Source organism: Cetorhinus maximus, chromosome 11 (assembly GCF_964194155.1).
Source record: "Cetorhinus maximus chromosome 11, sCetMax3.hap1.1, whole genome shotgun sequence".
Classification (NCBI taxonomy): Eukaryota; Metazoa; Chordata; class Chondrichthyes; order Lamniformes; family Cetorhinidae; genus Cetorhinus; species Cetorhinus maximus.
Genome location: NC_135889.1, coordinates 25,524,341 through 25,549,299, shown reverse-complemented (window position 1 = coordinate 25,549,299; position 24,959 = coordinate 25,524,341). Strand labels below are relative to the sequence as shown.

At 44.9% G+C, this 24,959-nt stretch overlaps 2 protein-coding genes across 6 annotated transcripts in view; one reads left to right on the top strand and one right to left on the bottom strand.

Annotated features, from left to right (window-relative positions):
* The window catches only part of cfap410 (cilia and flagella associated protein 410), an 80,156-nt gene that overhangs the window by 47,574 nt on the left and 7,623 nt on the right, over nucleotides 1-24,959 (bottom strand). For 2 of the 4 annotated variants that reach the window (XM_078551692.1, XM_078551690.1), the window contains exons 2-3: nucleotides 6,451-6,469; nucleotides 1,856-1,902 (exon numbers count right to left, since the gene is read on the bottom strand). The exons of 1 other annotated variant lie outside the window; for it this stretch is intronic. In XM_078551692.1, coding sequence (XP_078407818.1) covers nucleotides 1,856-1,902; nucleotides 6,451-6,469 — 66 coding nt within the window. Of the gene's footprint in view, nucleotides 1-1,855; nucleotides 1,903-6,450; nucleotides 6,470-20,720; nucleotides 20,847-24,959 lie in introns of those variants that run through there. One more of the 4 variants, XM_078551691.1, reaches the window with a different exon arrangement.
* The window catches only part of trpm2 (transient receptor potential cation channel, subfamily M, member 2), a 327,556-nt gene continuing 316,251 nt past the window's right edge, over nucleotides 13,655-24,959 (top strand). For both annotated transcript variants that reach the window (XM_078551683.1, XM_078551681.1), the window contains exon 1: nucleotides 13,655-13,734. The gene's annotated coding sequence lies outside the window, so the exon portion shown is untranslated. The remainder of the gene's footprint in view (nucleotides 13,735-24,959) is intronic.

Here is a 24,959-nt window from a genome sequence, read left to right as displayed (position 1 = left end):
CTCACCATTCTTAAACTACCTTCCCATTATTACTATTACATCATATTCCACATAGCTATTTGTAGCTTGTAAACCTTATTCACCAAACTCTGCGTGCTTACATACATTCAATTTAAACTACTCTCTGATTCTGAAAATGCTGTAAAGCTGTGTTCAGCTTTAGTTCTGTGTATCAACATTCTCAGAAATTACCCTGATGAAGTCAAGATTTTGCTCAGATTACTAAATAAAAACTCAGAAGCTGCATATGCTGTATCTGATAAACATTGTGCCACAATTGCAAACTTTGGTGAACTGCAAAGTCTCACACTAAGTTGTGATAGATGGTTGTTAAGTAAATATAGGCTAATGGTTTCTAGCTAATTTGATTAAATTCTTTAATCAGATAACTGAGGAGTTTGATCAAGGTAGTGCAGTAGCTGGATACATGGACTATCAGAAGGCATTCAACAAAGTGCCGCAAAAGGAAACGTTAAGATTTTGGAAGCCCGTGGAATTAAGGGGAAAGTGGCACTGTGGATACAAATTGGCTCAGTGACAGGAAGCAGAGGGTGGTGGAAGATGGATGTTTTTCAGACTGGGAAAAGATTTGCAGTGCTGTTTCCCAAGAGTCAATTTTGGGTCCATCATCCTTCAAACTTTTATAAATGGCCTGGACTCAGGTGCAGAGAATTTAAGTTTACAGATGACACGAAAGTGATGAGGACAGTTACACATTTAATGAAATGGTCAGAGGCATGGGAGACAGAGTTCAATACTGGCAAATATGAAGTAATCTTCTTTGCGAAGACTGAAATGGAAAGAGAATATCCTACAAAATAGCCTGATTTTGAAAAATATTGAGCAGTAGAGAGATTGTGGTGTCTATTTACACAAATTCTTGAAGGTGGGACAGCAAGTTGATAAGAGTTAAATAAGAAACATAGATTACTTGGGTTCATAATTAGAGGCGCAAAGAAACAAAATGACCATGCTAGAACTTTATACATCCTTGTTTAGACCTCAACTGGTTTTGCAGCAAGTTCAGGGAACCACACTTCAGGAAAGGTGTAAAGGCCTTAGAAAGGTTACAGAAGAGGCTTACCAGGATGTTACCAGGAATAAGGAACAGTTATGAAGATAGGTTAGAAATGTTAGGACTGTTCTCCTTCGAACAGGCAAGGTTAAGATTAATAGAGATTTTGAGGATGAGAGGTTTTGAGGGAGTAGATTGAGAAAAGCTATCCCCTCTGGAGTGTGCTTCAACAGCCAAAGGTCATAAATTTAAAATAATTGGCAAAAGAGCCAACGGGGAGATGAGGAGAAAAGTTTTCACCCAAGAGTTGTTGGGATTTAGAACACTAACTGAAAATATGAAGAAAGCTGATTCCATAAATAATCTTAAAAGAGAATTGGACAGGTACTGAGGAACTTACAGGGTTATGAACAAAAAGTAGGGATCTGTGACTAAGCACAATTGCTCTTCCAAAAAGCCAGTACAGGCATGATGAGTTGAATGGCCTCCTTCTGTGTTGCATCTTTCTATGATTCTATAAATAGCTTGTATGTTTCCTACCAAAATGAGGCCATGCAGCTAAAATCATGTCACTGTACCCACATCTGTGGCTAGTCAATGCATTCTATTGGACACCTCTGCCTTATGTCAGGCACTGGATCGATCAGGAGGAAGAAGCCTGCCTGATGTTATTCTCTCTAACCCAAACTAATTGTGGTGCCCCTGTCACCACCCCAGCTGAGATTTAACTAAGGGCAAGACTGGCGATGGAAGCTGGAAACCTCTGGACAAGATTGAAAATTTTTCAGGTGTCGGTCAGATTCCACACGTCATTCGCACCAGCTTTGCAAGCGTTATTACCTTAATGTCATCACTTCTATGTTGGGCATTTCCCTTAATATAGAGAGCTGTGGAGTAAAAGTATACACAGTTAGGACAATCATAGTAAACAACTTTAAATATTGCTTAACACTACACAAATCATTGTCCATTCACAACTAAAGCGATTCAACAAACAAATCCTGGATTTTACATTTTTACAGACACAGTTATTTGCTGTAGTTGCCAGGTTTATCCCTCTCTTCTTTTTTGAACATTGGTGTAACTGTTCTGTCTCTCGTCCTCAGGCACCATTAAGGTTTGAAAAATTGTGGCCAGAGCCACTTCCCACTTACACCAGGTGATTTTTCCACCTTGAGTATTGCGAACCTTTTAAGTACCTCCTCTTTATTTCTACTGTAGCCAATTTCTCTACTACCGTCGCTTTTACTGTGATATTGGCAGAATCCTTATCTTTACTGAAGACACATGCAAAGTTCACATTTGGTGTCTCAGTCATGATCTCTGCCCTACAAGATCTCCATTTGCTCCCTAATCAGCCCCGCCTTCCTTTTAACATGTGTACATTCTTTGGGTTTTCTTTAAATGTTACTTGCTAATGTATTTCCATATGCTCTTTTTGTCTCTCATTCTTTTTTCAGTTCTCCTCTGTATTTTCTATTCGTAGCTTGGCTTTTTTAGTGTACAATAAACTCAATATTTATCAAAAGCCAATCTTTTTCCATTTTAATCACTATTTTTAGTCATTCAGGATGCTCTAACTTTGGATGCCATTCCTTTCCCCCTGGTGAGAATGTCTATACTCAAATTATCTCCTCTTTGATGGCCTCCCATTGCTCATTTACTGTTTTACCTGCCGATTTTTGATTGCAATTCCTTTGCAATTTCCTGTAATTAGCCCTCTTGCAATTGAGTATTATCACATTTGATTGCTGTTCATTCTTTTCCATAACTACTCAAAATCTAATGATGTTGTGATCCCTGTTCACAATGCTCAATCACTGAAACTTGCCCTGTTTAACTCCCCAGAACCAGTTTCAGTACTGTTTGGATTGGATTGGATTGGAAACATACTGATCAAGAAAACTGTTCTGTACACATTTCAGGAATTTCTCTCCCTATTTCCCAATTGCACTGTTAATGTTCTAGAGTACTAGGATAATTGAAGTGCCTCATTATCAATGCAGCTCTTGCATTTTTAAAAAAATAAAATTTGCTTGTCTATCTCCTTCCCATTATTTGGTGGCCAATAGGATACACCCAGCAACACAACAGCTACTCTATTTTTCCTTAATTCTAACCAAGTAGATTATTTGAATGATCAAGTACGTTATCCCTTTCCAATGCTGTAACATGTTGATCAAATGCTGCCATCCACCTATTTTTCCTCCTCTCTCTCTTTCCCTGAATAGATAGTAGCCAGGAATATTAAATTCCCAATGCTTCCATTGTTTTAGCCAGATCTCCGTTAGTACCACTATATCATAACCTTGTAACAATTTGCGCAGTCATTAACCTTATTTACAACAATTTGCATTTATACACATTCACTCCAAGCTCGGCTTCGTCTGTCCTGCATTTCTCCTGTTTGATCCTTTCTATCGTTGAACTATTCTTTATTTTAGTGCTGCCTTGTCTCTCCCTGTCCTCTGGGCACTTTGTTTCTCTTCTCTAATGCTTCATCCTGGTGCTGCCACCCAGCCCTTCACCGCCTAACAATTAGTTTAAAACCGACTGGCTAATGATATGTTCTTCAGGGAAGAAAACCTAAGTAAAATAGTTAGGGTTGCAAGGTTTATCCCTCCAACTTACAGCTTTGTGATAATTTCTCACAGGATCACCAAGCATCACCCCAGCCTCCTCACCGAATCTACCAGCCCCACATTCTCACCAAATCTCACAAGCCGCTCCCTCCACACATCAGGTTCTGAACATATCCATTAACTACATAGAGACACCTTCCACCATAGCCCAGAATCCCAACGTTTCACCTAATCCTTTAACCCAACTAGTACCTTTAAATCATATTCACAATCAGAACTACCAAATCATAGCAATAAGATTGGCTCTTAACTGCCGTCTGAAATGGCCTAGCAAGACACTCAGTTATACCAAACTACTACAGAAAAGACTCATTACCGAACAGCACTGTTGGTGTGCCTGCATGGACTGCAGCGCTTCAAGAAGGCGGTTCACCACCACCTTCAAGGGCAATTAAGGATAAGCAACAAATGCAAGCAACACCTCACATCCCATGAACAAATGTAAAAAACATCCCCAACCTTCACATCCTCAACTTGAGCCTCTACCCCACCTGTACTTTTAAATCATATCCCTCTCCCCATCTTCTCATCATAGCACTCCACCACCTTGTCACAGTACCTGTTCACCTCAGCTTCTCATCATATACCTCCACCCCCTGCTTCCTCACAAATCCCTCTGTCTAATTGCTCATCACCTACCCAGCATTTAACACCCACCATATCCTTCCACCCAATTCACATACTTAAACCTTTCAGAAGGGCAAAACGGGAGGTGTGCAGGGCTGCATTTTTAAACTTGTCCTCTAATTCCCACCACCCACCGTTTTCGGCAGATTGGGAAACATGGTAGCCCATTGCCTGACACTTATTTAAAATCACGTCGGGTCCACTACTTAAATGCCTGCTCCAAATTTAAGTTTACTTGTCATTGTTGTTTTCCTGGAAGCAGGTAGGTTCCTGCAAGCTGTGGGAAACATGGCAGCTAGGGCTGGGATTTTCCAGTCCCACCGTGGTGGGTCTCGCCGCAGGAGATGCGGCAGGCCAACCAGAAGTCGGCAGGATCGGAAGATCCCAGCAGCAGGCAGGACTGGAAAATCTCATCCCAAGTCATTTTGTGAACCTTGTGGGTAGCCTACTGTGGAGTTGGGAACATTTTGGCAGGTAGGTTTAAAACTCTTTCCAACTTCAACTGTCATCATGTAATGGTGTTTGTTGATTTAAGTATATTTTCAATGCGGTGATTGATAATAAGGTTCTGTCCTCAAAAGGTGAGAGACCAGTGTGTAAGGTTTCAGATGCACTATAGTCATTTTTCCAGTGGGTGCACTCTGCATTCTACAGTGAGGATAATCAGATATGAATGAACTTACGGAACCCTCTGGTTTGATTTTCACATTGATTACGAATGAATGGCTGAACTCCTAGACTAATGCATTCAGCCCTGTTGTGGGGTTGGCGGGACAGCGCTGTTTACAAGGCTTGAAGGGGCTGGCTTTATTTGATTGACAGTTTTATGGCCTTATAAGTTTATCTTTCTTTGATGTGGTTTTTCAATGGCTGTTTGCTTATTTGGACAAGGTTAAGAGGTTTAAAGGTTTCTTCAATGGGACTTTCACTGCCTGTGCTTGATTGACAGTTTTATGAGAATGTAAGAGGGCCAATTTTTTGTCAAAGGCAATGCTGAATGCCCGATTGTTTTTTTCCAATTGCGTGAACATTTCAAAGATTTGTCAGCATTATTATATGGCTCATGAGTTCTGCACCCAATGGATCCTGGGTAAGTGGGCATTGACAATGCTTGGCGGACATGGAGGATGGTTTGGGATGTGAGGGGGGGTAAGGGATGAGGGTTAAAGGGTCCAACAACGATGGACTTAAGTGAACTAATGTGCCAGTAAATGGAGGCAGGCCTTCTAAGCTGCTGCCCCTCCATATGCCACTTGCATTGCCGCCTCTGGCCTGCTTCGAGAGGCAGTGACCGCCAACTCCAGCTCGTACCCACCTTCCAGAGGCCAAAATACCAGGTGAATGATTTGAAGTCGGAACCACGACATTGGGAAATGGCCCTACTTGCTATTCCTGAGCATAGACTAAAATCCAGCCCCGTATTGCCATTCACAACTATCGCTTCAGTCCATGACCCACATCGTCAACAAAGCCCTCTGCCCCAACTTCTCACCCTTTCTTTCTAAATCTCCAACATCTTACCAAATCTCTCAATACCTAACAATTTTTCCATCACATCCATCTAGCCCTCACCTTCTCACCGTATCCCTTTAACCAACCCAAACTTTTGAGCAGTAGATCCAATCACAACTGGCACGTTTAGACCATGACCAATAACCCCCTCACTGTTTCGCTTCACCCTGCTGTATCACCATATCCCTGCAGCCCACTAAATTTCTCCATCCTAATTTCTCACTGTATCCCTCCATCAATATTCCCACCACATCCTTCCACCCCAACTTCTCACCAAAACCCTGTATCCTTCTGCCTCACCTATCAAACATCCCATAATCTCACCTCTCTCTGGCACAATTTATGATTTATAAATATCATTCATTTTTATGAGCTTCATGAAAAGACAACCTTTAAGTGAGAGTGTTCCCAAGAAGAGTTGTTCTGCTTTCACGAAGAGCAGCTATACTTGCTCACTTCTGCTCTTTTGTTTTTATTTTCCCTAGAAAGTAACTCTTAAATTCCTGCCCAAGTTTAGATGAAAGTGTAGCCATCCAAGGCTGTAACCTCTTTGCAGGTGATGATTCTTGTAATTTCTAAAAAGTTCTTGTATATTAAACAATACGTTGCACTGATCAAAAGAAATAACAGGGGACAGAGAGAAGTGGAACTTACATCTTTCAGATTACTTCCCCTGTAACAGAAAACAAAATTAAACTTCAAAGATGTATTTATAGACAGAATTTGTACAGTAACTATTACAACATAACTTGTGTTGTTACTCAGCTAGGAACTAGCATCACCGGTTTACGATGGATTAATTATTTTTGTATGAATTTGCACAATATTCCAAACAATTGAATGCAAATAAAATTTTAAGGCAGTAGAATCATTGTCAAACGAAGAGAAGTAACAAAAGTAACAAAACTCCAAAACTAGTTTAAAATTTATGTCCTTTGTGAGATCCAAAGAGGTACATTAAATCTGATTCATTAAGTACAAATGACATGAGCCTTGGGCCAGAATTTGGTGAAAAAATACATGTGCGAACAATGCTCAGTTATTAATGTGTAAATAACCCAGCAACTTATGTGTGAGGAAGAGGTACCTCAGGACTTGTGAATCACTACAAGTTGTCACGACTCACTGGGGATAGTGGACACAAGCCCCACTGTTCCCCGAGCCGCGACAAATGTGAAAAAGTTTGATCAAACCACCAGATTGCCCCAATTCTACCCAACTGTCAATTTAGGTTAACAGAATATGAGCACCAGGTTTGTAAACTTAAGTAAATAACTGTTTATTGACAAACTGCTGTTTAGCAGTGGCAAAAGAATGAAATGTGAACTGCTAACTTCTAACACTATAACTTAAACTCTATCCCCTTCTTAAATGCAGACACGCGCATGCGCACACAAACACACGTACACACACACACGGATTTTAAGGGTAGGATAAAACAGTTTATCCTGTTTTGATCCTGCACCAATCCGGAGTACATGACTCGATGGGCTGATTTTAATCGGTGTCTTCCAAATTCCTTTCAGTTCTTTGTTGATGACACGAGGTAGTCTTCCAGCACTTTCAGTTTTTAGTTCACTGGTTGAGAACTTGCTTTTTAATTTCTCTAACAGTGGTTTTTCCCTTTTCCTTTTTACAGGGGTTTCCTCAGAAAGGGAGCAGGTTATAGAGATATGAGGAGCAGAGATTTTAGATGTTTTCTCTTTGCAGGCCAGAAGCTTTCTGCTCTGCTACCACGCAAACTGCTTCAACGACGGGTCCCTTGAACGACTGCTGGATGCCGTGGAGGGCTGCCGGGATGTGGTCTATCCCCACTCTGGCCGCAGGATGGGTAGCAATGTCACCAACCCGGCTTGGGAGGTGGTGGCAGCAGTGGTCAGCGCCAACGCCCTTCAGAAGAGGACAGCCACCTAGTGCCGCAAAAGGATGAATGATCTCCTCCATTCCGCCAGGGTAAGTCACTCTTTTCATCACTCCTAACTCACACACTCACAAACCCATCACACACCCACAGGGCCCTCACTCACTGCCAGTGCAGGGGACATCACCATTCACTCTTTCACACACACACCATCATTGTCCTCATCCCGTCCATGGAACTACCCACACAGGCCAGGCATACTTAACATCTGGCCTGGCAGGCATCCTGATACACTCTCCCCCATTTCTATCCATGCAGGACAAACTGACTCACAACAGGAGGAAAGGTTGCAGACAGGAGGGATACCGGAATTCAAAGCTCTCACAGAATTTGAAAACAGACCCATCCAGCTGGCCAGCGATGACCGGGACTGGTCTTGTACTGATGGTGAGATCGGCGCTGCTCTACCAAGTGAGGATCCAGCAGTGCAACATCCATCAGATAACCATGCCGTGAGTGATGTGTCCTCTTTCACAGACCACTGCCATGCATTAATTATCGCCCCTTGCTTTTGCAGGCACATCTGAGAAGCAGCAGATGGAGTCCATGACCCAGAGCCTCCAAGCAAGCTCCAAAGAAACCTCCGAAGAGGAATCTGAAGGCACCCTCCCTGAAGTCCTGTCACAGCGCTCACCCACACCCTCCACCAGCGCAGAGACACACACCTCAGTGGCACCTAGCTTTAGAGTAGCCTCGGGACCACAATTTGGTAAGCACATCGCACTTTATGATCCACAGCAGGTGGAGGCAGGGACTTCCCAGGTCCCCGGCACTCAGAGGACTGCTGGAGGCCAGAACGTTGCTGAGGCCGAGTCAGATGACGAGCCTCTGGACTCGGTCATGGCACAGTTGCTGGAGCTGCAAAGGCAAGCTAGGGAATATCAGGAAGTGATGCCCGCTGCACTCCTCAGATTGCAAGGCATGATGGAGGAGACCGTGCGTCTTCAGGCTGAGGTGATAGTGTTGGCATTGCAACACACAGAGGTCAACACTGGCAGGATGGTGGCCGCCATGGAGACCTTGGTCATCACTCCTGCACTGCTGCGTGTGTATGCGAGAGGAGTGCAAGGCAGCTCAATCTCACTCCAGCTACCCTTTCTGCTCATGGAATCAGCCAGGGGCCCTTGGGCACCCATAGGGAGGAGGATGAGCAGGTGCATGCTCTGGGGCAGACTCAAAGTCTGTGCTAGCGGGATTGGGGGGGGGGAGGGGCGGAACGCTTGGTGGCCCTTTGGTGCCTCCACGATGTTTGCATAGGCAGGCAGGCTAGGAGCCTGACCACAATCATAACACTGTGGCTGCACCTGATTTATCTTAGTTGTAGAGGCATGGTCAGCTTATACAGGTGTCCCTAATGCGTGGCCATTTCCCTCACTTACCCTGCCCCCCCACCTCAATTGCCTGTGCACAGGATGCAGCACCAGGGCAGCACTTGCCCCCGCCCCCCAGCAGTCACCTGCGGGGCTGGCCTGCACTTACTCCCAAACATCCCCCACCCCTCAGTAGTCGCCTGTGGGGCCAGTCATCAGTTTCCCCTGCCTCCCGGTGCCCCTGAGGCTTGTAAACAACAGGTGAGCTGTGGTGAATGCCGCTGCTCATTCACCTCAGTTCCCCCAAAGTGAAGGCCGCCAAGTGCACGTTGCCTGCGTGTTGTTGTGAAACACGTTGGTGTGCTTTCTTGCTGATGCAGACGGATGATATGGCAGGGTTCCAAGAGCCTGGCGGGATGGCCTTTTAATTATATGCTAATGTATTACAATTAGCTCCCCGCAGATCGATGGTGTGAAGTGGGTCCCGCCATATTTTCCGTGCACGCCATCGATCATGCGGGCTCAGAAAATTCCACCCAATGGCTGATCTGATTATGGCCTTAGATCCATTTTCCTGCCTAACACCATAGCCCTTGAGGCCCTTGTAGATCAAGTAACTATCTAACTCAGTTTTGAATATATTCAATGAACCAGCCTTCACCACTCTCTGGGGAAGAGAATTCCAAAGATTAATGGCCTGGGGAGAGATGAAATTCCTCCTCATCTCGGTCTTAAATGGTTGACCCCTTATTTTGAAACCGTTTCCCCTAGTTCTAGATTCTCTCATGGGGGGAAACCTCCTCTCAGCATATGCCTAGAAAAGCCCCCACAGAACCTTATGTTTCAGTAAGAGCACATCCTATTCTTCCAAACTCCAATCAGTATAGGCCCAACCTGCTCAAACTTTCCTCATAAGACAACCACTTCATCCTTGGAGTCAACTTAATGAACCTTCTTTGAATGGCTTCTAATGCAAGTGTATCCCTCCTTAAATGAGACCAAAATTGTGTGCAGTATTCTAGGTGCAGTCTCACCAAAGCCCTGTAGAGTTGCAGCAAGATTTCCCTACTTTTATACTCCATTCCCCTTGCAAACATTCCTATCATTTGACTTCCTAATTATTTGCTGTCCCTGCATGGTAACTTTTTATGATTCATACTCGAGGACACCCAGATCCCTCTGATCCATCGCATTCTGCAGTCTCTCTCCATTTAAATAAATTTGCAGAAAAATGTGAAGTGATTCATTCTAGTACGAAGAACATGGAGAGACAATATCAAAGAAAGGGAACAAATAAAATGGGGTGCAGAATCAGAGGGACCTGATTATATATGTGCATAAGTCATTGAAGGTGGCGGGACAGATTGAGAGAGCAGTTAATAAAGCATACAGTGTTACAAATAGGGGCTTTGAGTACAAGAGCAAGGAGGTTATGTTCAACTTGTATAGGACACTGGTTCAGCCTCAACTGGAGTATTGCGTCCAGTTCTGGGCACCGCACTTTAGGAAGGATGTGACAGTTTGGGAGAGAGTGCAGAAAAGATTCACGAGAGTGACTCTAGGGATAAAAAACTTAGGTATGAAGATAGATTGGAGAAGTTAGGACTGCTTTCCTCTGAGCAGTCTGAGAGGAGATTTGATAGAGGTATTCAAAATCATGTGGGGTCTGGACAGAGCCTTTAGTCTCATTAGTTTTCCCATTACTTTTTCTCCAGTGAGGGATCGTTTTAAGTTCCTCCCTCCCTTTTGCCCCTTGATTTTCTACTACATCATTGGGATGCTTTTTGTATCTTCTGCCATATAGACAGATACAAAATACTTGTAAACCTCAGCCATTTCCTTGTTTCTTATTATTAATTCCCCAGTCTTATCCTCGAAGGGACCAATGCCCACTTTAGCTACTCACTTTTTAAATGCTTGTCGAAGTTCTTACTGTCTGATTTTCCATTTCTCGCAAGTTGACTCTCATAATTTAATTTCTCTTTTTTTTTCATTCATCCTTCACTGGTTTCTGAAAATTTTCCCAATCTTCTGGCCTACCACTAATCTTTGCAGCACTGTATGCCTTTACTTTGAATTTGATGCCACAATTAACTTCTTTAGTTAGCTACGGGGTACATCCTTTTATTAGCCTTTTTTTCTCAATGGAAAATATATTTGTTGAGAGTTATGAAATATCTCCTTCCATGTCTGCCACTGCTCTCTACCATATTACCTTTAAACCTATCAGTCCACTGTAGTCAACTCTGTCTTCACACCTTTCTAATTGCTTTTATTTAAGTTTAATACACTAGTTTCAGACCTCAAATTTGAAGGGTTCTCAAAATTCCCACATTTTTCATATCATCAACAAGGATATGACTTTTGGACTTTTAAAGTTGTGTTAAACCCTGCAGACAGGAGGCTGGGCCCATGAAGGCCTGGGGCTGCACATGCCTGGACTTATTGAGTGCAGTGTGGATTGTTTTGCCTGAAACCAGACAACGAGAGGAGACAGAATACGCATTCTTCCCTTTAATACAATCAACCCAGAGAAAGACTTCACCTCACACGAAACTGAAGCCCATCAAAATCTTGCATAAATAATCGCTACTAACTACTAAGGCAGGAAGGCACAATCAATTCAATTATGCAAACCCATCAATACTCCACACATACAATGGCTTTCAGTTCAAAAATAGTTACTAGGCAGGAAGACAATGATAAACATCATGCGAGCCCATTAAAAACAATGAGACATTAATCACCTAAGGAAGCCCACCAAAATCAAACAAAGAACTAACCTTGATTTGGATTGAGATAAGAAATTCGAAAGACAGTATAACTGGGCAGTTGCGAAGGAGAGAGAGAGAGAGAGAGAGAGAGAGAGAAACCAGCTAGCAGGCAGTGAGCAGTTGAAACAGAGTTTAAGCAAGAAGATCTGGAGGCTTTGCAGGCCCGCAGGTAACATCACAGCGAAGGGCACGGGGTGGCAGGCTCAACTGAAGACAAGGCTGCAACCGCAGCCCTCCACGAAGATCGACCACCTACAACCGTGTCCTCCACTCAACTGAAGAACCTTCGCAGATTCCACAGACCAGGACCGTTTGGCAGGCCCCAGAGGACACAAAGAGCGAATTCCAAAGCTGCAACCGGCTTACCTGGCTGGATTTCGAACTGTCAAGGAACCCTGAGTTGGTGAGCATGATGCCTGACCTCTCCTAGTTCAATTTAGTTAGGTTTTGGGGGTGGGACAAGGGTAAGGGGATTAGTAGCGTGATTTTTCCCTCGTTATGCCGTGTGTTCCCCATTCTTAACTAAGTGTACTTTGTAAGTCTGTATAATCTGTGTAATCCTAATGTTATAAATTCATTTGTGACTTCAATAAACTCAGTTTTTCTTGCACCAAAACCAGTTGTCTGCTGCACTTTGTCACAACCCCCAAATAAGTCCAAGGTCTAGAACCCAGGGAATGGGAGCGATTTGAACCGCTCAGAAGTCAGAGGTGAAACTGACTCACACCACCACCCACTACAAATTGAATGTGAAATTCTATCATGATATGATCACTCTTGCCTAAGAGCATCTTAACTGTGAGATCATGATACAATTATGCAAAGAACAGACAGAAGAAATTAAGCCTCAGGTCAGCTTCACCATAATCTACATGGCATTTAAATATTAGAATCACATAAATCCATAGAGCTTGTGTTAATCACCCAGGTTTTCCTAGAACAGGGCATCTTATGGCATGCCCCATTAGTTAGATCTTTTCCTTCAGTTCAAACATGTTTGCGCTGTAGATTGCTGGAAGCATGGTAATGGCTCAGCAAGGGCAATGGGCCATCTGGGACCTTGACAGATGATGGGAACAACAGTCCATCTGCAGAGGAACCATGGGGAAGGAAAAAGAGTGACAGGTTTCACTGAATAAATAATTGTATGTAAATAATGAATGCTTTTAGTAATGTGCAGACAACCCAGCCACTTGAGGCGAGGAATTTGCAAATCACAAGTTACTAGACAATCACTGTTAGCTTTATGAAAATGGCATCTCGCCTTTAACCTCCCCATAACTTTCAAGAAGTTGCTGCATTTGCACAAACTTGCCCATTAAGCTCACTACATAAAGCTATGTCTAGTAATTATCAGTGCAAGGACCCTTTAACAGTGTAATAATTAATGGCTGCCAATCAATCTCTCTCACTCGAAGTAAGTGTCTCATCGATTCAGGTTGTGAATTGTTGGTGATCTCAAAAAAAGTCAAATTTTAAAATTCGTACTTTTTTTCCTTATTTTACTATCTCTCTCAAACCAATCTTTTTTCCTCTTCTATTTCTCTTTTGGTACCTGATTTGACATTGAATTCACGTATTTTAAACCACCCTCTATCTATGTTCTTCTGTAAGAAATTAGTTAATATTGATTTTTTAAATATTTTCATTTCTCGAATTTCTGGTTTTTGCTTACCAATTGAGTTTCTGTTCGAAGCTATAAATATCAGTTTCATTTCTACTAAAATGTTCAGAGGGAATGAGAAGTTAACTAACAGTGACTTGCACTGATAAGCATTTGGTTGCAAGCGTTCTTTTTGTTCCAGCCTTTTGGTTCTATCAGCTGTCCTCTGCAGAATTAACTCCTCCAAGGACACATCGGCATAAGGCAAGTGACAACTCTTGGACCTCCATAACTCTGAAGTTGAATGAATTGATCAACAGCTGAGTCAAGGTAGGGCCATAAACTTAAGTGATTTACATTAAAGTGGAGTTATGGCAGCAATTGGATGAGGTGATGTAGAAACCGATGGGTTCTGATATAAAATGGTGTTTATTTAAAAGGTGGATGATTAGAGGCCAATCTTTCAAAATTCACATGGCCTGATTGAACAATAACCCATCAAGCTGGAAACCTATAACGTGTGAATTCTCTGGCAGTGTGTTGTAGAGTATAGCAGGTATAATTATGGGCAATATGCTTAATTCCTATGAAAGCCAATAAATGCCTTTGAACCTTATTATCTTTTGGATAACATAAATTTCTAAGTAGAAACATCTAGGGCAGAATTTTCCGCCCATTGGGAGGATGCACGCCCGACCAGAACGAGCATAAAATTATGCGTGACATTTCGGTTGATGGGTGCGCATGGGAGTCGGCAGCGCGCCCGCCAATAATTAACAGGCCTACTAATACTAAGGCCATTAAAGTACCAAGTGAATTAAATTTTTCGCTGCCCGTCCAATCTTACGTTTGGCGGGTAGGCGAAAAGCCCAAGCAACCTTTGGATTTTTTGCGAAGCCTCATCCATGGGCGTGATGATGTTTCGTTCAGTGATTAAAATAAATTTTAAAATTTCAAACTAATTTCTAACATGTCCCTGCTCACGTCAGAGTCGCATGAGGGGACATGTTATAAACATTTTAGAATTCTTTATTTTCATTGTTCAAAATCTTCATCTCCGAGGCAGCTGTGTGGCTCAGGGAGCTTTTCCTTTGCACACCCACACGCACTTCCGCGCTCGCCCTCCTTCACCACCCCCACCCCATCCCACAGGCAGTGCTGCAGCACACGTTTCATACTGGGTGGGTCTTAATTGGCCCGCCCGCATGAAATCGCAGTCAGACCCCAATCACGGGCGGTGGTTGGCTTCCTGACCGCTCCCACCCACCCCACCGAGCCCACCCAATGAGGGTAAAATTCTGCCCCTAGTCACTGATATTTCCTCTGTTAATTTCTTAATCCTTAAATCTCATTAGTTAAGGAGAGACACTGTTTCTCCCACCAATCAATAGGGACCCCATTGTTCTCAGTTTGCCACTGTTGGCTTACACTGCTTTGTGAGCTGAAGCTTGGGGGGAAGAAGGTCAAAGTGCCTATCCCAGCAAATTCCAGTCTAAGGTTCAGGGGAATCATAACAACTGGTGTAGTTCCTGATGGGATCACATTAGTTCCTGGTCACCTTACAATAGTAATGAACAGGTGACTTTAAAAAGAAAGGCTTGCATTCATGTAGTGCTATCACAACCAGTGGATGTCTCAACACACTTCACAGCCAAAGAAGTACTTTTCAAAGTGCAGTCATTGTTGTATTGCAGGAAATATTAGTTTTAGTTGCAGGGCTTGCTAGCAGGATTATGTTGCTTACTGCCTGGGTTATGATATTTGCTCAACATAATCACGACAACAACTACTTGTAGATATATAGTGGTTTTAACATGATAAAACGGCCCAAGGACCCCAGAAACATTATAAAGCAAAATTTGAAACCAAGCCATATAAAGAGATATCAGGGCAGATTATCAACATCTTGGTCAACAAGGTAGGGTTTAAGGAGCATCTTAAAATGAGGAAAGCAAGGTAGAGAGGCAGGGAGGTTAAGAGAGGGAGTTTCTGAGCTTAGGATCTTGGCAGCTGAAGGTACAACCACCAAAGGTGGAGCAATTTACAATCTGAGATGCTCAAAAGGCCAGAATTACAGGAACACCTATCTTGGTGGATTGTGGGTCCATAGAAGATTACAGAGATGGGGGGTGGGGAAGGGGGAAACCATTTGATTTGAAAACAAGGGTGGGAATCTTAAAATCAAGCCTTTGCTTAATCAAGAGCCAATATTGGTCAATGACGGCCAGGATGATAGGTTAATGGGACTTGGTGCCAATTTAGAACACAGCAGCAGAGTTTTGGAAGACCTCAAGTTTACAGACGTAGAAAGTGAGAGGATGGCCAGGTATGCATTGGAATAATCAAGTCTAGAGGTAACAAAGTGGCTGGGAATTCTGCAGTGGGTAAGTAACTCAGCTTTTGATAAGATCCCGCGTAGGAGACTGATAACGAAGGTAAGAGCCCATGGGATCCAAGGCAATTTGGCAAATTGGATCCAGAATTGGCTGAGTGGCAGGAAGCAGAGGGTGATGGTCGAAGGTGTTTTTGTGACTAGATGCCAGTGTCCAGTGGGGATCCACAGGGATCAGTGTTGGGTCCCTTGCTGTTTGTGGTGTATCTACACAATTTAGGCTTGAATGTAGGAGGGTTGATCAGTAAGTTCGAAGATGACGCGAAAATTAATGAGGTGGTAAATAGTGAGGAGGATAGCCTTAGATTACAGCAGGATATAGACGGGCTGGTCAGGTGGGCTGATCAGCGGCAAATGGAATTTAACCCGGATAAGTGTGAGGTGATGCACTGGGGCAGGACAAACAAGGCATGGGAATACATGATGAATGGTAGGACCCTGGGAAGTACCGAGGGTCAGAGGGGGACCTTGGTGTGCATGTCCACTGGTCCCTTAAGGTAGCGGGACAGGTAGATAAAGTGGTTAAGATGGTATATGGGATACTTGCCTTTATTAGCCAAGGCATAGAATATAAGAGCAGGGAGGTTATGCTGGAACTGTATAAAACACTGGTTAGGCCACAGCTAGAATATTGCGCCCACTTCTGCAATTCGCATTATAGGAAGGATGTGTTTGCACTAGAGAGAGTGCAGAGGAGATTTACCAGGATGTTGCCTGGGCTGGAGAGTTTTAGTTATGAGGAGAGATTGGATAGACTAGGGTTATTTTCCCCAGAGCAGAGGAGATTGAGTGGGGACATGATTGAGGTACATAAAATTATGAGGGGCATAGATAGGGTAGACTGGAAGGAACTTTTCCTCTTGGTGGAGGGATCAATAACCAGAAGGCATAGATTTAAGGTAAGGGGCAGGAGGTTTAGAGGGGATGTGAGGAGTAATTTTTTCCCCAGAGGTGGTGGGAATCTGCCTGAAAGGGTGGTAGAGGCAGGAACCCTCATAACATTTAAGAAGTATTTGGATGTGCACTTGCAATGCCATGGCACACAAGGCTATGTGCCTAGTGCTGGAAAATGGGATTAGAATAGTTAGGTACTTGTTTGTCTGGCACAGACTCGATGGGCCAAAGGGCCTTCTTCTGTGCTGTAGACCTCTATGACTCTGATTCCTCTCTCCCAAAAGCCTGCCCACCACCTGCATGGCACATGTCAGGAGCATGATGGAAAAATTGCCACTTGCCTGGTTGAGTGGAGCTCCAACAGCACTCTAGACGTTCGATAAATAGGATGAAATAGCTCGCTTGACTGCCACCCTACCCACCACCTTAAACATTCTTGCCCTCTATCGCCGATGAACAGTGGCATCAATATGCCATATGCAGGATGCACTGCATCAACTGACCAAGTCTCCTTCAATAGCACCTTCCAGGTGACCTCTGGCATCTAGAAGGACAAGGCAGCAGAAGCATGGAACACCACTACCAGCAAGTTCCCCTCCAAGCCACACACTTTGAATTATATTACCATTGCTTCACTGTCGCTGGGTCAAAATCTTGGAACTCCCCTTCTAACAGCACTGAAGGTCATTGAGACTAGGGGTGGAATCGTTCCAGATTTGCACAAAGCGCAGTAATGGGTGGGGAAAAGGATGTTTTACCCCACCGGCCGCAACTTGGTTTTTCGCACAGTACGTCCCATTCCCGGTGTGTCCCACCTAATTAATTATGCATTCATGGGAAACATGCTGGGTCACTGGCGAGCCCGCCTTTGATTCACCCACGCCACTGTCACCTCAGGCCTTCATTAATCCAGGCCCCTGCACAGACCCAGCTCTCTCTAAGGCTTTGGAAGCTGTTGGAAAGTCATGTGGCTGCTAAAGGGAGGAAACATGCTGCCCACAAATGTAGCGACACCTCCCTTAGGTGCCTACTAGATGCTGTGGAGGCCCGCCATCAAGTCCTCTACCCCAACTCTGGGCGAAGACCTGCCAGCAAGGTGACAAATCCAGCATGGGAGTCGGTGGCAGCGGTGGTCAGCGCCAACACCCTGCAAAAAAGGACAGCCACCCAGTGCCGATGGAGGTAAATGATCTCCTCCATTCCTCCAGGGCAAGTCACTCTTCTCATCACTCTCAACTCACACACTCACAAGCCCATCACACATCCACAGGGATCTCACTCACTGCCAGTTCAAGGGCCATCACCATTCACTCTCTCACACACACCCGCGGATAGTGTCCTCATCCCATCCATGGCACCACTCACCATCCACACACGCTAGACATCCTTATCATTTAATCTGGCAGGCATCCTGCTTACACTTTCTGGATCTCCATTCATGTAGGACAAGCTGGCACACAACAAAAGGGAGAGGTCGCAGACTGGTGGAGGAATGCCTAACATCAAGACATGCCTCACAGACTTTGAAAATAGGGTCATTCAGCTGGCAGCAACGATCTGGACTGTTCCTGTGAGGTCGGCAATGCTTAACCAAGTGAGGACCCAGCAGTGCAACATACATCAGACAACCATGCTGCAAGTCAGTTCCCCTGTTCCACAGTCTCCTGCCATGCACTAATTATCTTTCCTTGCTTTCGCAGGCACATCTGGGAAGCAGCCGAGGGGGTCCACGAGCCAGGTCCTTGACTCAAGCCCTGAAGGCACCTTGGAGGAAGAATCTGATGGCATCCTAATTGAAGATTCATCACAGTGCTCACCCACACCGTCCACCAGTACAGAGACATACACCTCGGTGGGACCTAGCTCCAGAGTAGCCTCGGGGTCACAATCTGGTGAACACATAGCACTGTCTGATCAAGAGCATGCAGAAGCAAGGACTTGCCAGGTTTCCAGCACTAGGAGGATGCGACAGGCCAGAAATCTGCTGAGCCCCAGTCAGATGAGGAACCTCTGGACTCAGTCATACCTCAGTTGCTGGAGCTGCAAAGGCAAGCTCTGGAACATCAGGAAGGCTTGTCCACTACACTCCTCAAATTGCAAGGAACGAAGGAGGAGTCCATCCGCCTTCAGTCTGAGGTGCGAGTGCAGGCATGCCAACACACCGAGGTCAACACTGGTAGGAAGGCAGCTACCATGGAGACCTTGGTCCAGGATATCAGTCCTGCACTGCTGTGTGGGCTGAACTCTATTGCTGATGCCATAGTTGGCCTCCAGCAGTATGTACGCGAGAGGGGTGTGGGGCAGCTCAATCTCACTCCAGCTTCCCTTCTCCTCAAGGAATCTACCAGGGGCCCTTGTGCACTCATAGGGAGGAGGATCAGCAGGTGCACATGCCAGGTCCATCCACTCAGGTTTCTTGGGGAACGTCCGGCCCATCCAAATCCCCTCTTCCTGTGACTCCAGCAGCTCCAGCTCCACAGGCCAAGGAGGGAGCCACTGCCACACAGCAGGAAAGCAGGCCAGAGCTCTCCAGGTCTCGGCTCCTCAGAAGGCACCTGTCAAAGTCATCACAGTCAGCCTCCACCTTCACTGTAAATGTTAGGGAAGCATCAAGACATAGCGGCAGGGTTAGGAGGGTTAAGAAAACAGTTTCACCGTGTGAGCACTGACGTTAAGTACATGTACATAACGTTGACTAATGTAAATAAACTCTCAACAATGTCACCCTGTCCTGCTCCTTGTTATGATGAGCAGTGTTCTTGTCCGCCTGAAGTGAAAGCTTTGACCCTGCACAAGATAAAGGCAGGTATCTCGGTCCAGGGCCTTCTCCTTGTGCTTTGTGCAACCTTCCCAGTACACTGGTGCGTTTTCACAGTCACTTGACACATCAGTCATACCTGCACCTCGATGAGGCTTATCATTGCTGCCAGAATGTCCTGGGCCGGCGGCACAGAGTTCCATCATTTTCTCTGTGTGCTCTCAGCACCTTTGAGGTGTGGCTGGCCCCCGGTCTCATCAGCATCTGTGTCCGGTAACAGTGTGGTCCTGAATGGTTCAGCTCACAAAGGATGCCATAGGATCAGGAGAAGTTAAAGTTTCCCTGCGGCATCTCCATGATATGACACTGTTCACAGAGCGCAAGCGAGCTGCCATCAGCCAGACAGGAGTCAGGCACAAGCTATGTGAGGATCTATAGAGTGTCCCCACTGCATGTCGTCATCATTCTTCATGAATCTAGCAGCTATGAGGGCCTCCCAAGCGTACCTGTCTTGCCTGTACAATGCCCTGGCCTCATCACCCTCGTCCCTGTCAAGGTCCTCCTCCTCAGAGATGTGCAGCTCCTCCACCTCTTCCTCAGGCAGCACCTCTCCCCGCTTCAGTGCCAGGTTGTAAAGGGTGCAACAGTCGACAACGATGCAAGACACTCTCTGTAGACTGTACTGCAGGGCTCCACCAGACCAGTCCAGGCACCAGAACCTCATTTTCAACATTCCAATGGTTTGCTCCACCAAAGTGCGAGTTGCAGCATAAGCCTTGTTGTACCTTCTCTCATAGAGTCATAGAAGTCTACAGCACAGAAAAAGACCCTTCGGCCCATTGAGATTCTGCTGCGCTCTGAGGCCACTGCATGGGCTTCATCAGCCACACCCTCTGCGGGTAGCTGTTGTCCCCGAGGAGCTAACCCTGCAGCCTCTGTGGACCCTGGAAGACTTCAGGGATCTGAAACCTACTAAGAATGTAGGAGTCATGGACACTCCCTGGGAATCGTCCACAGACCTGCAGGATGCTTTTGCTGCGGTTGCAGCCCAGCTTAAAATTCAGCGAGTGGAAGCCTTTGCGGTTCACATACTGCACTGCTTGTTGCCACGGAGGTCTAAGTGCCAAGTGGGTGCAGTGGATGGCACCCTGCACCTGTGGAAAAACAGAGATCTGCGCAAATCCCAGCGCTCTTGCTTCCTGGCTTGTTTGATCACAGTCAGATATTCCGATCCTGTTTCTAACCTGATCAAACAAAAAAAATGCACAATACCTTCCACCAATATTTCAGGGCAGTCTTCTGATGGAGAATCCTTCACATCTGACCCAGTATAGCAAGCCTCATAGGGAGCAGTGCAGAGAATCTGTGCAGAGACCTTTGCTGTATTCCAATAAGAGTTTAAATGTCCTAAAGCTGCTTTGAAAACAACCACGGAGAGAAGGTAAGTGTGTAAGGTAAGAAGGTTAGGAGGTATGGTGGTTAAGGGGGTAGGGTGGTAAGCTAAATTGGTAAGGAGGCAGGGTGGATAAAAGGTAGTGTGACAGGTGGGTAGGGTGGCAGGAGGGTAGGGGTGGCAGGTAAGGTGGTAACGATACCCACTAACCCTCTTATCTTACACACTTACCTTCTCTCCGTTTTCAAAGCAGCTTTGGGAATCTTAAACTCTTATTGGAATACGGCAGCTAATGCCTTAAAAAGGTAGATAGGTAGGCAAGATGGGTAGGATGGTAGGTGGGTGAGGTGGACAGGGTGGGAGTTGGGTCAAAACTAGTCAGGTTGGGTCATGGGCTAGTTGGGTCGCTGGGGAGTCAGGTAGGGTCAAGAAAGAGTTGAGTGGTCGGGGCTAATCAGGTCAGGTTGGGGGGAGTTGGGGGATCCGGAGCAGGGAGTCAGGTGGTGGAGGCTAGTCAGATCGGATTTGCAGGGAGTCAGGGGGTCTGGGGGTGGGGGTGTCAGGTGGTGGGGCCTAGTCAGGTTGGGTCGGATGGGATGTCGGGTGGTAGGGACTAGTCAGGTCGGGTGGTGGTGGGGGAGCGGGTGGGAGGGGGAAAGAGTTGGGGCTGGGGAGTCCATGGGTCGGGGGTGGGGGAGTGGGGGGAGATCAGTGTGAGTGATGCAGTTGTATAGTTACCCAAGTGTTAGTTACCCAGGTGTTGGACCAGGATTTTTCCTGTCTAACATTTCCTGGGCAACTATTCTGGTAAGCAAGTCGGAACCATCCAAAGTCTCCAACTCTAACTCAGAGTTGGAAACTTTTTCAGAGAGTCCTGGGAGCAGGGGAATTGCCCATCGGAAGTTCAAACTTCACGGGCAATTCCCCCAGAGTCCTTGTATTGGTACATCCAAGGGGTTCCATAGTGCATCTTCTTGGATACGTCCATTCTCTGACCACCCAGAGAACAGGAGATCTGGGCCGATATGTCTGTCTTCATGGAGGAAGATAGAAAAAACTCCCAGAAATACTAGAGAATCAAAGAACTAGTGGGAATGAGGATGTGAAAGAAATTGGTATTAGTAAAAAAGTATTACTGGAGAAACTAAGGGAACTGGAAATTAATAAATCCCCTAGACCTGATGATCTACATCTGGAAGTGTTGAAAGAGGTGGCCATGGAGATGGAGGATGCGGTGGTGGTCATCTTCTAAAATTCTACAGATTCTGGAAAGTTCCAGCAGATTGGAAGGTAGCAAATGTAACCTCACTATTTAAGAAAGGGGGGAAAGAGAGAAAATGGGGAACTATATTTCTGTTAGCCTGACATCAGTTTTAGGGAAAATGTTAGGATCTATTATAAAGGATGTTATAACTGGACAATTGGAAACTAATGGTAGGATTTGGCAAACTCAACATGGATTTATGAAAGGGAAATCATGTTTGACAAATTTGTTGGAGTTTTTGAGGATGTAACTAGCATAATAGATAAGCAGGAACCAGTGGATGTGGTGTATTTTGATTTTCAGAAGGTTTTATATAAGGTCCCACACAAGAGGTTTATAAACAAAATCAGAGCACATAAGATTGGGAGTAATATGCTCGGCATGGATTGGGAACTGGTTAACAGGCAGGAAACAGAGTAGGAATAAACCGCTCATTCTAAGGTTAACAAGCTTTGACTAGTGGGGTACTGCAAGGATCAGTGTTTGGGCCCCAGCTGTTCACAATCTATATATATGGTAGGATGTGGAAACCAAATAATATTTCCAAATTTGCTGATGACACAAAACTAGGTGGGAATGTGAGTTGCGAGGAGGATACAGAATGGTAAGACAGGTTAAGTGAGTGAGCAAGAACATGGCAAATGGAATATAATGTGGAAAAATGTGAAGTTATCCACTTTGTAGGAAAACAGAAATGCAGAGCATTTCTTAGATGATGAGAGATTGGGAAGTATTGATGTCCAAAGGGACTTGGTTCTCCTTGCTCGTGAGTCACTGAAAACTAACATGCATGAGCAGCAAGCAATTGGGAAGGCTTTATTACAAGATGATTTGCTCCAATTGCATAGGGCCTTGGTGAGACTGCACCTGGAGTATTGTATATAGTTTTGGTCTCCTTACCTAAGCAAGGATATATTTGCCATTGAGGGAGGGTAACAAAGGTTCACCAGACTAATCCCTGAGAAGGCAGGATTGTCCTAAGAGTTGAGATTGAGGAGACTGGGCCTGTATTCTCTAGAGTTCAGAAGATTGAGAGATGATCTCATTGAAATGTACAAACTTTTTTTTAACCAGGCTCAATAGATTAGATGCAGAAAGGATGTTTCCTGGCTTGAGGCCTCTAGGGGACACAGTCTCAGAATAAGGGGTAGCCCATTTAGGACTGAGATGAAGAGGCATTTCTTCACTCAGAGGGTGGTGAATCTTTGGAATCCTCTGCCCCAGGTGACTCAGGAGGCTTAGTCGTTGAGTATTTTCAAGAAAGTGATCAATAGATTTCTAGATATTAAAGACATCAAAGAATATTGCAGGAAAATTGTGCTGAGGTAGAAAATCAGCCATGATCTAGTTGAATGGTGAAACAGGCTCAAGGGGCCTACTCCTGCTCCTATTTCCTATATTCCATCCACCCCCAATGGCCCTTGATATCATCCATGCCAACCAATGCCACCCCACTCATGACCGCCACCCAGCCCCAAAGGACTCTCAGACCCTCCATGCCATGCCAATCCATGCCCTCCATGAACCCCAATGGCCCCTTACTGCCCCCTTTCCTACCTAATACTAACTCATATCAAACATCCCAACCACCATCCTTTGCCCTTACACCCTCCAAAGCAACTCACCCAGTATCCACCTTCCGCAGACCTCAGGGACCATGTTGAGATGAAATAAGATAAAGTCCTAAATATCTATTACAACCTTTACTATATTAAAAAAAACTCCCATTCATGAAAGCCCATTCAAAACATTTAAATCCCTTAAGTACTTAATTTAAGTACTTAAATCCCTTATAAAAAACAAAACTTGCACTCATAATTTTCATCAAAGACAGCTCATCCTTTAATAACCTCTTTGAGCTGTTAATCAAACTGTAAACTTAGATCCCCCACTGAGATAATGATAGGTTGTGGGAAGCATCCAAACATTAATAATGACATAATGATAGCTCTTGGGGTAACATCAACAAACAGCTATTGTTACTGCTAGAAAAGGTTCTTCTCCAAATCTAACTTACACAGCCAGCCTATTATTGTAATTTTTAAAGGGCTGGGGATTTCACAGCTTGACAGTTCTACAGACGTTATTCATCCTTCTCGAGCATTTATGACTACTCTAAAACTTTGTAACTCATACACTGCGGGTTAAGGCAATTGCTACAGCAAAAGTGGGGTCTGTTTGAACTCAGAACTCAGTTCAAATGGCCCTGCTGAGTTCAGGTTTCTCTCATGTGTGAGTCATGCCCCATCCCTTTACCCTAGTTGCAAAAATAAAATCTGCTGGAAATGGGGGTGAGACTTCCTTTTGGAAGATCCATGGTATCTTCACGTCTTTGTGAAAATCTTGGCCTAAGTTTTCAGATGACGTTGCTGAGGTGCAGAGTGTAGATGAGAAATAGGAGGGAGCCAAAAATAAATTCTTGGGGTACACTGGAGGTTAACAGTGTAGGAGTGGGAAAAGAAGCCATTGCCATCTCTGGCTTTCATGATATGGATAAGAATGGAACCGGCTGAGTGCTGTCCCACCCACCTGAACAATAGTGGAGAGGCATTGGAGATGGATGGCATGGTCAACCATGTCAAAGGTTAAGGACAAAGAAGGATAGATTACCTTTGTCATAGTCTCTCTGGATGTCATTTGTGACTTTGATAAGAGCCATTTCTAAGCTGTGGCAGGGACAGGGATCTGATTCAAACAAGGAGCTCCAGGAAAGATGGGCACAAACTTGAAAGATGACAACATGTTCAAGGATATGGGGGAGTAAAGGAAGTTTGGAGATGGGGCAGTAGTTTTCAAAGGTGGAGGGGTCACAGCTTGATCTTTTGAGGAGAGGTGTGATGATGGCAGATTTGAA